The following is a 15,503-nucleotide window of genomic DNA, read 5'->3' as shown; positions in this document are numbered from 1 at the left end:
CGTCGCCCAAATATCTAGAGCACAAACGATAATAAATATATTAAAATATATAATGCCACATCTATTTCTTTGTACATACATTACAACAATCACAAAATTTACGTCCCAGCGACTAGACTAAAATTCTAAACGTGTCATAACTTGACTATATCCTATCCAAATTAATACCTAAATATTGTTAACTAAGAAACGTCAATTCATACATGGCGGCCATTATATTACTTTCCAGTTATTTCGTCTCAATTGTGAGAATTATAAAAGATACAGGACATTCGTCCGCGACTCCGCCCGCGCGGAATTACAAAAATTTAGTAGTCTATATGTTCTTCCAGACTATGCACTACATCTATGCCAAATTTCAGCTAGATCAACACAGCCGTTCTAATGATATCTTTAAACATCCATCCATCCAAAACATTCGCATTTATAATATTAGTAAGATTGTAAAATGAGAGTAGCTAATGTTATAGTTATAGGAAGAAAAGTTTTTTAAAAATGTTTTCAGATGTCTTAGCGAGTTTTAACCTCGTGCGAGTCGTTTCGCAGAACCAATTTTAGTTTGGGAGTAGCGGGATACGGGAAGCACAAAATGTAGCTAGCGTTGCAAAGCGTCCGGTAAAGCCGGACATCGGTAGGCTTTTTCATTGCGTGTCAGGACAAAATAAAAGGTGTCCGGATTGTCCGGCTTTTTACATTTCGTACCTAATCAAAATCCCCAATAATGTAGAGTGTCTGACCTTTCTACCCAAATGTCTGGTGTATCTTACCGCACACATGACCTTGGGCCGCCAGATGTATGAAATGAGTAAAACCAGAAATACTTTGTAATTTATCAAGTTTTAGTATAAAATTTGTAGTCTTTGTTGACAATATTTAGGCTTTTGAATAGTTAACATCTACAAGTGAACACAAAACAGAAACATAGTCAAAAGATTGTTACATCTCTTATTATAATACGAAAACTATGAAAAACTATTGCGAAATACTCTTCATTATCTTAAATATAGGGTTGTCAACTATTTGTTCGTTTAAAACCAAAAACCCGACTAGATTCATTTACACATAAGAATCGTATGAACGACAATGTTAGAGCGAGACAAACGTATGGGAATACATGAAAACGCTATACTGCTATGACGTCATCGCCGGACAGTTAAAACTATTCATAAGATTCCCGTTTATGTCTAAACGAACCTTAACCATACAATCAGGGAAGAATAGATTCGAAGGGTCTTTCCTATTTGGCTGATTTGCCCGTAATTTTTTCCTAAGTCGATTATTTTTAAGGATTTTAGTCTAATTAGAAACTCAAACCTATTGGAAACAGCCAAATTAAATGACATCTCACTCGTCAATACAGGCGTTAAGGTCACAAAAGATAGGCCCAGTGTCCATTAGAGATCCTGGGACCCTCGGAAACACTTGAAGTTGTTCACCGAGAGGGTCTTCGTGATTAGTAATCACATATAACCCTGTCTTTCACCCATGATTGAACTATATCTTAAAAATCTAAATTTATCGTAATGCCTGATTTACATTAATACAGTCCAGTATTCCAGTAACGGTGGATTGGATTGATGTAAACGTCAAATATAATGTAAAATCTACATACCATTTATAAATATATTGAAAATTTTAAACTTCTAACAATGCAAATTCTCAATTGAAAAGTTGTTATCAACTTTTAAAAACATATATTATAGATTTACAAAGTGGGATAGAACTCCCTGGAGTCAGTAGTCCCCCGGAGGTGAACAGCGAGGGGTTTATGAGAGAAAAGTTTGTGAATGTCAGGAAATAAAAAGCTCACTGAAGCTACGTTAAAATTAATACATAATTAACCTCCTTTTCAATACATTAATAAGCTGTGCTTTAGCTGAATTACATAATTAAAAAGAAATACATAGCCTCTTCAAAGTAAAAGAAACATTCAAAGAAACAATATCAAAAAGTATTAGAAATTAATAAATAATTAAAGGAAAGATCTAATATTACAATTGTTCAGCAAAAATAAAAACTATATCCTTACAAAAAAAACTAAAACAAATTCTTCATATAAGCAGTTCAACAATGAAACATTTTATTAATACTCATTTCCACTAGTGAAATACAGAAATAACATCACTTGCACAAAAAAACAGAGATAAAATGTATTCCTATAGATGCTAACAGTAGTGGAAATGTAGTTTAATATACTCTTTTCTTTTTAGTACTTTAAATATGGCTTTCCATACAGTAAAACCTGGGTAAGCAGAACAAGAGACCACATTTTATTGCTCATAGAAGTTTCTAAGCCAAGTTTCTTGCTTATGGAGGTTGTGTCATCAGCCAGGCCTCTAATATACTGTTAAAGAGTATAAATACTAGTCTTCACAATAAAATAGGCTATTAATATATTTTATATTAAACTAAAATAAAAAAAAAACTAATGATTGTTTATGAAATTAATAATTTCCGTTTTATCACTATTATATTGTGAAAACTATTTGTTACTTAAAGTAACAAAATGAACATGTAGCAAACTAATCCGGTTTGCATTACATACAAGAGATCATTTAAACCAGGTCATCTAGTGTGCACAGCACAACCAGACAACGCCTGGCCTACAAGCACCCTTTCGCCAGATTTAAACTCAAATTTAAAATCCTTCGGAGCTTCAAACAAAAGTATTATAGTACTACCCATATTAAATTGACCAAATAACTCCCCTTTACAATAAGATGTGTTAATATTCAACTCATCAACACGATTCCTCTTTCCTTTTGTGTTTGTACGTAAATTTGGATCACTGTATATCTCTATTGAACCAACATTGGTCGCTCCGACCGCTGTCATACTGAAGAAGCCATGTTTCCACTCACCTATGTACACAGCTCTTTCGTTCATTGTGAATAAACCAGGTATCAAACGGGCCATCCATGGATTTACTGATAAAAGTTTACCGGAGAAGTGTCTACGAAATTTTGACGTCCAATCACATGGTGAATGGAATCTATGATAATCTCCTGGTGCTAAATATATGATACATTGATGTAATATATTATTTTTATCTTTTAATAAAGAATTGTAGTAATTAGGATCGGTATTCTCTGACCATTTATTCTCACCGAGAAATTCTTCTAAGCTGTATGTTACTCCTTTCACTTGCTCGATTTTATCAGTATCCGCTGGACCACAGTTTAATACGACGCCATCACATGGTGACACACAGATAGACGGTGAAATATATCTCGCACCTTCACGTAAGGGACGCGTAAAAAATGCGGATAAACTTTTGTAATATTTCAAATCGGTGACAGCAGCATCGTTTAAATTCACATTAAAAACTCTTACGTATGTCCCGTAAACGAAATTTCTAATCGATGTCGGCAGTTCGCAAGCCGCGAGACGTCCCCAAAGTCGACTGGTAATTCGAAACGGGAACATTTCGTAAAATTTAATTTCCACTTTAGACACTTCATAATTAACGCTAGCTCGTATGTAACACCATCCAACGTACATAACACTCCCTAGAGGCACCCAACGAGTTATTATTGCTCGTAAATTCATCCATTTTGTATTCGTAACCGTATTCGAAACCTTTGTTTGATTGTGGTACGATGTTTGTCGGAACGGCCTATGCGGACGTAATCGCTTGAACATCGGATTCATGACTGGAAGGCAGCTCTTTAAACGCGTCGGCGGGAACATCTTGCCCAAAGCTGCCTTCCGTCACGTTTATAAATACAAAACAATGTTTATATGATCGTTTTTGCTAAATTGATTTGCGTACGAAATTATATGTCTGATAACATACAAGGCCAAAGCAAAGACTATGCAAGAAAGACACCAAAGAGTTTCCAAAAGAAACCATAGACACAAATTGGACAAAAACAAAGAGTGAGTATGGCAAAACTCGTGACAAACAGCGAAATGTCAAAAAAAGGTTTAATATATTTTTAAAACAATTTGATATTTGTACCGTTTTGATTATAGATATAAAAATACACCTAATGCAGTGCAGCAATGATGGGTTAGTCCATCTATTTGCCATAAAATATAACCCCTATAATGTGACTATTTAAAGATGGTTAGTTTGACAATTCACTAGAGATGGGTTGAGTAAAATCGGTTATAAAAATTTTCGATTTTCGATGATCATAGAAATTTCGTGATTATCGTTTTTGAATTGCAATAAAAAATCTTTTTTCTACACTATTCTTCAAATGTCCGATACTATGACAGTCATCCATTGAGGACTACATTAACCCTCATAAGAAAATAATTCAATACTTTTTAGGCGTCAGTTATGAAACTTATCAATCTTAAATAGACACACAGGAGTAAAAGATGTCCAAGTATTTCCTTTGTGAAAAATTAACATTCTGTTAAATTAAGGTTTTCAGTACCAAGCCGTATAAACAATAATAAAATGTATACAATAATGATGTAAAAAGAAATTCTTTAAAATGACTAACTTAATAAGAATACAAAGATGTTTGAATTTTCACAGGAGGATATCTGGTACATCAACCAACCTTATACAGAGGTTACATTAAAGGGAGAATAGACGATCCAACCCTGCATACCGTTACCGATTTAAATATCGTTTATTGCGTATGGCTATCGCTCATGATTCCGTCCGTTAAATTAAAAAAGTAATAGGCGATGTGTTCTTTTAGACTATTTTCTACATGTATGCCAAATTTCATTGAGATCCGTTCAGTCGTTTTGAAGATATCTTCAAACAAACATCCATCCAGCCATTCTCATTATCAATATTTGTAAGATTAGTAAGGTACCCACCAAAGAGTATATAAAACCCACGATTATCGTTAAAAACATCATCTTTGGTTGTGGTTTGACATTTCGTTTAAAGTTTTATCTATGGTTCGCTTGTCCAGTCCAAGTCAAATTGTGACAATAGCTTGTGTGCTTCTCTATTTGGTGGTCGGTGAGCTTAAATAAATTAAATATGTATTAATAAGATTTATTAATTTTATAATAAAACATTAGTTTTAATAATATACATCGTATAAGAAAATTTTTCTCATCAGTCATCAACATGCCGCGCAGGGCTATTGCGAAACCTACCAGACACAATATCCCTTCAGACGAATCGGTATTTCGCGGTTTTCAGAAACTTCCAAAAGTATTAATAAATCGTCCAAATTTGAGTCATTTGTTGAAAAACATAAGAGTGAAATATGACAAAAACGGAAGTTTAATACCTTATTCGGCGGACGCGGGTCAGGAACGTATTTTAAGAAAAATTATAGTAAACTGTACTGTAAATTTAGTTAAAATAGATTCGAAAAATGTTAAAAGTGTGTCAAAAAAAGGTGAACCTCAAAACAATGCCAATGAATTATTAGTAGTTGATAATGATAAGAAAAAACGGGGTAAATCAAGTCAAAACAAGAAACCCGAAAACCCTTCTACTCCAAAACAAACTAGTAATACAAGAAGATATACGAAAAAACTAAAAAAATGCGAGAAATGCAATAAGACATTCAAAAATTTAAATAATCATTACAGATTATCACATACAATAACAACATATGAATGTGTACATTGTTCAAAAAAATATAAAAGAGAACCATACTACAAAAAACATATAGAATTACATTGCAAAATATGTTATGTACTACATCAAAATGAAAAACAATTAATGGAACATACATTGATATGTAGAAATATTGAACAAGTTGAAAATCAAACTGTTATAGATAAAAAATATATATGCAACATCTGTACAGATCAGTTTGATTCAAACTGTGCAATAGCCTATCATAAAGCTGCGGTACATTCAGATAATCCACCATCTATCAATGAGTTGTATTATTTAAGAAACCTCGGTTCTATAAATATATATGTTTGCTATTTCTGTAAAGAAAGTTCAGTTGATAAAGAGTATTTAGAATCACATGTAAGTGTTCTACAGAATATGAGTAAAAAAATAATTAAACATCCATGCGATCAATGTAGAGAAAGTTTTGATTCTGAGGACAATTTATTACAACACATAATGACACATGCAACCCCTGATACTAATTTAGAGGTAGTACAAAATGAAATTGATGCATCTACAACAGATTGTAATACACAAGTAAATAACATAACAGATAATGAAAACCCAAATAACGAAACAAATGAGGTTATAAATATAGAAAATTCGAATACAACTAATTTGATATCAAATGATACTATAAATAATGTAGATACAGATAATATTGAAACAGCAACTGATGTGGATCCAGTAATTAATGATGTACCATCTCAAGTAGTACCAGATTTATTAGAGAATTTGAAACGTGAAGTACAAATACCTACAGTACAGACTAAAAATAGAAATGAATGTTCAAATACTGGCCATTTGAATGGACTAATACATACATCACCAAAAAAAAGAAATATCTATACAAATACTAAAAATATGAGATATCACTGCAAGGTTTGTTTTTAATTAATCTATTTTATTTAATATTAATAAGTTGTATAAGTTTGTTCCAATTATCTATAAGTTAAGAGACTTGAATATCTTTAAATTATTGAAAAATACTTAAAATTTTTACTTAATCTAAAACAGGATAACTTCAGCCGTATTACTTCTTACTAATATTATAAATGTGAATATTTAGATGGATGTTTGTTGGATAGTATCTCCGGTATAACTGCATGAAATTTGACATACATATAGAACATAATCTGGAAGAACACATAGGCTACTAATTTAGTTTTTTTTTAATTCCTTGAGGATGGGGTTGGGGGCGATAGCTAGTGTGTTACAATAATTTAAAATACATGAAATATCTACATAATCTAAAAGAGGATAACTTCAGCCATATTTAGATAAAAGTTTGGTTACGATTTGTTTATTTTTATCAGTATTACATGATTTAGAATATGGTAAAAAATATGCATCTAGGTATTTTTGCTTTTACTTTTCTAAAAGAGCAAAAATAGATAGAAAATAAGATATGCACTGTTAATAGGAACAATGCTGTAACCAAAATAAATATGCTGAAGTAGATTCATTTATGGATTACTACCATTTTAAATAATTACAAATAATCCCATAGTAGGAATTATTTCAACTCTTTGGTACATAAAACATTTTGGTATATAATAGTAGCAATATATTAAAAAAATGTATATCAAAATTTATGTTTAATGTTCCAATTGTCTTTAAAAATTACCACAAACTTATCTAACCCAATTCATAATAGAGTTTAGTAACAAAATATAAGCATATTAAAGTATATACTAATCAAAACAAAATGAGGGCCACTAGTTTAACCTAAAAGTAACTGATTAGTAGCATTATATAGATATTACAAACTCTTTGGTGTTTGACCTCTTTCATAAATCTTTTTAAATGTCACCAAACAAAATATTGGATGAAAAATTGTATTTCATACCGTTAGTAAAACATAGTACAGATACCAGAAGTTGTTTGGTATATTTGTATGGAATACTTCTAATATTACTTATGAAGAATCATATTGCATATAAGGTTTAGGAATATTGTAATGGTATTTTCCAATGATTACTAATAATAAAAACATTTATGCCTGTGACTAAATGGTCCAAGGTGATATATGTCTGTCTGTCTTGTTTTCACATCAAAACTACTATAAAGATTTTAATGAAATTGAATACAGGGATAGTCTAGTGCATGAGAAAGAACTTAAGTTACTTTCTAACATGAAAAAAGCCTTGCAATGGGTTGAAAGCAGGATGGAAATTTTTATGAAAATATCGTCATTTTTACGGTTAGAAGTTTGGAACTTATTTTTTAAGGCTGTTGATTTGATATATAGAAATATGATATACAAGAATTGTAAAAGTTTTACATTCATGGGTCCAAAACTACATTGGGTTTAAAAGTTTATGTGAATGTTCTGTAATTTTCATATATTTCATGGGATAAAGTAAAATAATTAGTTTAAGTTATTAAAATGCTACCAGAAGACAATATTTCACGGCCAAAGTCTTGCGGAAGAAGTCGCGTGTGTCAGCTAGACGCTGGTGTCTCACAGAATGAAATACTACTCAAACTGTTTATTAATTGCTGGTACATTGATGTATTACTTCTATATGCATATCGTAATTTATTTTTTGTCTCAAAATGCGACATTGGTATATTTAGGTTAGGTTAGCTTTCTTTCACTAAAATCAATAGGCTTAAAAGTTACAAATTAAGAAATTTATAGTTAAAGTTGATTTATATTTATCAGAGAAACAACTTAGTTTTAACCTAAGTATGAATAATAGCTGGTGATGAAGGAAATAAGTAAGAATGAAACTCTGGACAAGTTTTATATTAGTTAGTAGTAGTAGTAACCATCGCCTTTAGAACAGAATTTTTATATGAGTTTTCTCAGATGGGTTGACAGACGATGTGGTCTCGCATCCACACATCGGTCTCGTCAATTCGATTACTCAAAATTTCGCGCAGTTCAAAAAAATGAAACAAATTGGCGTCCCAGAATTCTTTTCAAGAAGAAGAACACGTAACTATAAATGGAACGTCTGGTACTTTATAGATGCAGTGTTTCATAAAAGTTTGACGTCTAATCGTATGACGATTTTCAAAATTGTTTGGGATGCTAATGTTTTTCAGTGTGATTAGCGATTTCCCAAATTTGAGAAAAATTTTAGTGTATAAAAATATAAGTAAAACAAACTAAAACATTTGTTAAAATCTTAATTACAGTTCTTATATTAATATACTTGCTGTGTCCGCGACTTTGTCCGCGCGAAATACTATCTTAGGGTGGCATTTTTAATGACTTAGACTAAATATTTTCCTTAAAATATACAATAGAACATAATGAACTTACAAAACATTCACATAAACCTTCACATTACATATTTCTTTTAATAGTAAAAATGACGATACTTTCATTCAAATTTCCAACCCCTTTTAAACCAATTACAACCCTTATTTCGCGTTTAAAAATAGCCTATGTCATCGGTAAATCGGTTCAGTAGCTTTTGCGTGAAAGCGACACATACAGACAGTTACTTTCGTATTTATAATATTAGTGAGCATTAAGGATCTAAAGTATGTGTTAACCAACTAAATACATTCTTCTTCAATCATTAAATAAAGATTTACTAAAAATCTGAATAAAATAATAATACAACGATATGACTAATAAGGGTAAAGCATGAACAAGGATAGCGAACAATTACGTGACCCAATTAAGCAATAGGAAAAAGTCTTATGTGGTCTTTTAACTAAATCTTAAAGTCAATATTATTCGATTAAACATTTTTTTAAACAAATAGAACGTTGATATGTAAAGATTTGCCATTTCAGAGCTATATTGTAACTTTGACTTTAACGGCTGTTAACTCTAACACAACTGCAGTTCTGTAGCCGTTATTTTCTTCTATCTACCTATAACAAACAACTGATAGCTTTTTTGTCTTGACTTCCCTAACAAAATGTTTTTTTGGGAACGCAAAGTTAAGGAGTGTTTGTTTACGGGAAGTTTTTTTTTCTGCAACTGACCGCAGCTTAGTAGTAAGTAGTTATTATTAATAGGTTCGAAATTCAAAAAAACGTAGTGTCTTAAGAATGAAATAGGAATAATTGATATGCCATGATTGCAATGAAGCAGTGTAGGTATAAAGAGATAAAAAATAAATCTTAGATTTTAATTTTAAATTCGGTCTTAAGAAAAGTATCAGCTGATCTATAGCATTCTTATAAAGTCTAGATCTTTGCCTATAGGTAAATTCGTATTTCGCTTTAATTATTTGGAATAATCCCATAATGCAATCGTCGCTGCTAAATTATTCTATTATTAACGAATTGTTTAAAAAATTTTATGGAAATGTTTTCTATCCGTCGTGTCAGCCATTTGTTGACGGACAACAGGAGGGGTAAACAAAGTACATTCGCTTCTTAGCGATTACATAGCGAACTTCAAAAATACATGGAACTGACAATAACTTTCGATAAGTCACGAGATTGTCGCGCGTCACTTCCATACATTTTTAAAGTTCGCTATGCAATCGCTAAGAAGCGAATGCACTTTGTCTAACCCCTCAGTTTTATTTATTTTTGAAGTTCGTTATGAAATCGCTTTGGATAGAATACATTTTGTCTAGCTCCTCCGATATCATAAGCGTTAGATCCGTCCATCGGAAAGTTTTTATTGAAATGCATGTAGGAGTAATTTGTATGATGGCTCTATTTCTAGTAGGCTATCCATTCTCCTATCGATAGATAAATAATTTCGATGGAAAAATCTATCTATCGGTGGGTTATTAAAAACTTAATGGATGAAAAGCTAGATTAGCTTATTGATGGCTGGCTAAATGAAAGATAGACTGCTTATTGGGGACTACAGTAAATGAATTTGCAATATTTTTATTGACTATGATTGCTCGAACTACTTATTTGGATATGCGGAGCTTATTTCAAGCTTTTTGTTTATTTCTGTCTCAATTCTTGGTTTATATGTGTTTATTAATTGAACGTATATGAAAATATTAACCTTCTTTAAATTCTAAAGCTTAAATCTTAGTAAAAGGATAAAATAGTTATTATAAGTAAAGTTTGAATATGCCAGAAAGTTCCTTTAACGTTACAAGTTTACATGAGATAATGAAATTAGCTTTTAGTTATAAACTAATATAAAAACGGCTAACATTCACGTTAGTTCGTCCGGTGTAGGTAAAGACCAGTTTCGAGCCTATCTTCGGAGGGCTCTACATCAGCTTTAGCTGCAAGCTTTTTGGAATAATGCATGGATTTTATCATTAAACTTTGAATTATTTTATACTATATTTTATTACCGACTTTTTTCTATGTCGACTTACATTTGAATTTAAAGCTTTTAAAACTAACCATTTGAAGTAATTTATTAATTTACGTACTGTTTGGAAATGAAACAAACACTAAATATTAAGTGAAGATTACCACAAATCATCAGTGAAAAAAGCATATAAATCGCAAAAGCCATTTTTAAAATTAGTGCACACGAACTTACAGACAAATCGACAAATTAAAGGAAAATAGTTGTTTATACTTATATAGCAGGGATGAATCTACCTGTAATAGGAATTTTATGCACGTTTGTCCATTTTATGACAAGCTTAATATTAAATGGCTTGACTACACTTCTAATTTACGCCGATTGTTCCAGCTAAAACTTATTAATAGCATGCAATAGCAAGCAATCATTCAGTTGGGTTATTTGATTTTTTTCTTGGAAACAATAATCCCCATGTCCGAACTCTGTCGTGGATGAAAAACACTCAATAGTATAAAGAACAACTACCCGCACTTAGGGTAGGCTCCGAGCCTCAATGGGGACGTAAGGTGGGCTGATGATGAACAAAGAAGTGTCCAAATTCCCTTATTTGCAATTGGTTATTTACAATGATATTGCAAATGAACGAGAATATTAACGATGGATAAGATACGAAATGAGTATATAATTAAAGTAAGAAGTAAAGATTAGCATGTTATGTGCATATGATGAGAAGAACTTTTATTATGAAAGTGGAGGAGTACTATCTCCAGCTTGACTCGGATTGTAAAGCACGACTATTTTCTTCTCTGTCATGTTACATGCTCGCTTATAATTCTTCAGCAATAATTGTACCCTTCCTTGACAAATCACGTCGATTACTCGGATTATGGGACGGAGTAATCTAAAATGTTACTGGTTTCGATGAACCATAACTATATTCTTCACGTTAAGTTATTATGAAGATAAAAAAGAATAAAACATTCGTTGCAGTTCCAACCCTACATAAAGGTAGTGAAAAAGAAATAACATAGATAGTTTGATGTGCAAGTTTTTATATGTGCCTAACAGCTGAAGACATTCTTAAATATTATCTGCGCATATTAAAGTTTCAAAGCCGAATAATATTTGTGGACCGATGATTGTGATTTGTGATTATATACATCTTAGGACAGACTATTGGTACGGTTATCGGATAACCAGCAACCAGAAGGCATAGTGTTACGATTAATGTTGAAATAAATATGGCAGGGATAAGAGAGCTATAAAAGTAACTATTATTCGTAATGAAGGCATGAACATTTTAAAATTATACCACAGGGTAGATAACAAAGTAATATTCAGTCCTAATCAGTTAAAGTGAGGGTAGACGTATAATTCTGTTTGGCTCAAAATAGGGTAAAATATGTGAAATAAATCGAATAGCTGTTCTATCTTTTTTATAATAGAAATTCTATTATATCCTTTAATTATTAGAATTCTCCTTGAAAAAGCAATTTAATAAAAATCAGGATAACTAAGATATAAATATATGAGAAAAAATATTGATTATGCCGTCCCTATAAGCATTAAATGATGACGATGTGCATACCATAAAAGAAGAGATTTCTAGACGTTGCGTAAATGGACTCTAACTAGAGTTAGAAAGTAATAATGAGTCATTGGTTTTTTTCCATATAATTGATCCTATAAGGGTACAAACAGGGTAAAAATTGTAAGATATAAAAAAAATCTACAGGAGAACTAAAAAATTTTAAATATATGTCGAAGCTTGTGGTGTCACTTTATACATTTAACTCAAAATTGGATGATAAAGATGACTCGCCAGCATAAATCTTGGGTGATGAGACCTCCATGAGGGCAGTTCTAGAGATTAGTGCGTATGGTGCAGTAATATCAACAAAACCATGAAGGTTTTGGACCAAAGAACTTTTACGGCTAGAAACAATTACGAATCGAAGATTCCTAAAATGTTTTAACATGGATATTTTAAAGCCTAATATAGAAATTGAATGCTGATGATTCTAGTAAAGGTTCGCTATTATAGTTATGAAACTATCAGTTTTATGGAGTCATGCTTGCTAATTCTTGGTCTCAAAATTCAGCGGAATTAATTTTCTTCATATCAAGAATACCTTTACTCTCAAGGGAATAATTAGGACAGCATGTCATTCCCCTTTCTTATTCCAGTGTTACCTTTTTGGCTTTTGATTTGGTCTAGAAACTGTTAATTTAGGATTAGGATTTTTGTTTTTTCACTTCTAAATTGCTTTTCTTTATTAAGAAATGCTTTTTTTCACAAGACAGTAGGAAAGAGCTACCTACCTTTTATCACTTTTTTCATTAAAACTACCTACACTTTTGTAGTCATATTGATATAATTATTGTAGGTAGTTTTAAAATAATATTAATTTAGGTGTATAATGCTAATATGTACATTCTAGTGTAACCACTTGTGGCATAAACGACTGAACGGGTCTTAATTAGTGAAATGTTTTTCAATTCGTATTTTTCCTCTGCGTTTAATTTCGGGATCACATTCAAAGTCGACAGTGGCTCAGGGGCTAAGCATTTGACTTGTAATGCAAGTTCTGGATTTGAATCCCGCCGTGTATAAATGTGTTTTTCGGATTACGTACGGTTAACTGACGTCCTTACGGTAAAGGAAAACATCATGATGCTGCACATATCTGAAAAAGTCAAAAATATGTGTGAAGTCAATCCGCACTGGGCCTGCGTGTTTTATTGACCTAGTCACCCCTAACTTAGTGTACCCATCAGCCCCTCCGTGGGTACACGTATAGTGAGCTAGTGTTGATTCAGTCTTGGTTTTGAAAATTTAATTTAATGAGAATTATATATGTTTTGACTATGGTTTTTCTTTTATTTTTGTTACAGATGTGTGAGAAATATTTCACGACAAACTGTGCGTTGGAAAAACATCATTGTCCAGAAATAGAACGCGTGAGGACGAAACTAGAGAAAGAATGTAGTAGTGAGAATTGGAACCAGAATGTCGAATGTATGGATATAGATTATCCAATGTCTAAGCCCCTTACGGTACATCGATCTCCTGTAACAAGAAACGTGAAAAGCTTACAAGAAGATTTAGTTTTTAATATTGTTGTCCGTGAGGTGCCAATTGAATTTTATTCTACTTGAAAGAATGGTCAGAAGAGTCATGAGTGGCAAATAAAATTGCTGATTGTTTTTACGGTTCTTAAGTGAACTGATTTGAAGCTTCAATTTGTACCTGCATAAAGTTAATACATTGGAGTCATCAGGCAACTCCCGGCTTACATACTTATGGTACGGGTCATTTTAACTGTTAATGGTTCAAGTTTATGTGAGTTGAACTTTAGAACAAGTTCAGAGTTGATTCATACTCATTTTGAATTTCCATAGATCCATTCATCTATCCATTTTTTTTTTGTTCACTATTTTGATTTGAACAGTATCATTTACAACTCCGATGTACACCAAAGATGTCTTGTACAATATTATAATAGTATGAACTTTTATTTTAAAATAATCTTTATTAATTCAAATGCTATAATTATTAATTGCTAGTTTTATTTTTTACATATATATTAAATATGTTATTTTATCTCAAATATTTTAGATCGATAATTTCAATAGCATTTTGAAATTAGATTTGATTTTTTAAATATTTTATGTTATGACCTAATGTTTTACTTTTATTAATTTTTTTAACAAATTCGCCATATTTTTATTTATATTTGAAATGCATTTAATAGAGGACAGTATTTCAAGTGTTTCCAAACTATTTTTATTTATTCCATTTTAATAATTTCAACTACTGTTAATAACGCGGTAAGCAAGACGCGGGAGCGGGGAGACGTCGCAGGCGCTCCGGCTCCCATTCGACTCCACTCTCCCGCTTTCCTCCACCTCAATTTCATTTCTAACTTTAAATTTTATGAAGTACAATTAAGTTTATTATAAGTGTTATTTTTTATGTTACTCAGATTTTTTGTTTAAGGCCCACTTAGGGTCGTTGTCTTAACCTAGTTAGTTACTTTTATGTATTTTTTTTTAAACGGAACATGTATAAAACTTATGAAATTAATGATGTTACTACACCTCTGAAACGGCTTTACCGGTATTTATGAAATTTTTATATGCATATTCAGTAGATTTGAGAATCGGCTATGTCTATTTAAGATAGATTAGTTTGACAATTCACTAGGCATGGGTTGATTAAAATCGATTCAAAAATTTTTTCGATTTTCGATGCTTGTTCTCATTGAACTTGTGATCGAAAATTTCGTGATTATTGTTTTTGATTTACAATAAATGAAATATTTCTTTGTATGCCAATTTTATTCTTCAAAACTACGTAGAAAAGTTAAATATCAAGCCAGAAATTGAGATTTTGAGAAACAAAAAGTTATTTTTTTATTTTTTTTTAGTTAATTGCGCGAGACATAGCTAAAAATCTGTAACGAATTCAAAAAGTAATAACATACATAAGTTATAGTGTTTATTTGTTCGATTGATATTCTTCTTCTTCTATTGCCTCTTCAGTCTTGAAGGTTTGCCGCTAACTTGGAATATTTGGTTTTGTCAAGTGCACGGCGAAACAGTTCTTCCGCTGACCTAATCCCCGTCCTAATATTACGTAGCCACGACTTTTTCCTACGCCCATCGCGTCTCTTGCCTTCAATCTTGCCTATTACCAGTTGAAGTAACTTATACTAGTCATGCCGCAGTTTTGTTACGAAACCGATT

The 15,503-nt window shown here is 31.6% G+C and overlaps 2 protein-coding genes across 2 annotated transcripts; one reads left to right on the top strand and one right to left on the bottom strand.

The window, feature by feature from the left end:
• Window positions 1-1,987: 1,987 nt before the first annotated feature.
• Pisd (phosphatidylserine decarboxylase) lies at window positions 1,988-3,813 on the bottom strand. Its single transcript, XM_013323388.1, has one exon. It carries the CDS (start codon window positions 3,688-3,690, stop codon window positions 2,566-2,568), a length of 1,125 nt encoding a protein of 374 aa, XP_013178842.1. The 5' UTR covers window positions 3,691-3,813; the 3' UTR covers window positions 1,988-2,565.
• A 1,149-nt stretch (window positions 3,814-4,962) lies between these two features.
• Window positions 4,963-14,152, top strand: LOC106126055 (zinc finger protein 808). Its single transcript, XM_013323522.1, has 2 exons — window positions 4,963-6,433; window positions 13,650-14,152. The coding sequence occupies exons 1-2, from the start codon at window positions 5,045-5,047 to the stop codon at window positions 13,911-13,913; spliced, it is 1,653 nt and encodes a 550-aa protein (XP_013178976.1). The 5' UTR covers window positions 4,963-5,044; the 3' UTR covers window positions 13,914-14,152.
• The last annotated feature ends 1,351 nt before the right edge of the window (window positions 14,153-15,503 follow it).

The sequence above is a fragment of the Papilio xuthus genome, unplaced genomic scaffold (genome assembly GCF_000836235.2).
Source record: "Papilio xuthus unplaced genomic scaffold, Pxut_1.1 DF825355.1, whole genome shotgun sequence".
NCBI lineage: Eukaryota > Metazoa > Arthropoda > Insecta > Lepidoptera > Papilionidae > Papilio > Papilio xuthus.
This window is presented reverse-complemented; position numbering and strand designations above follow the sequence as displayed.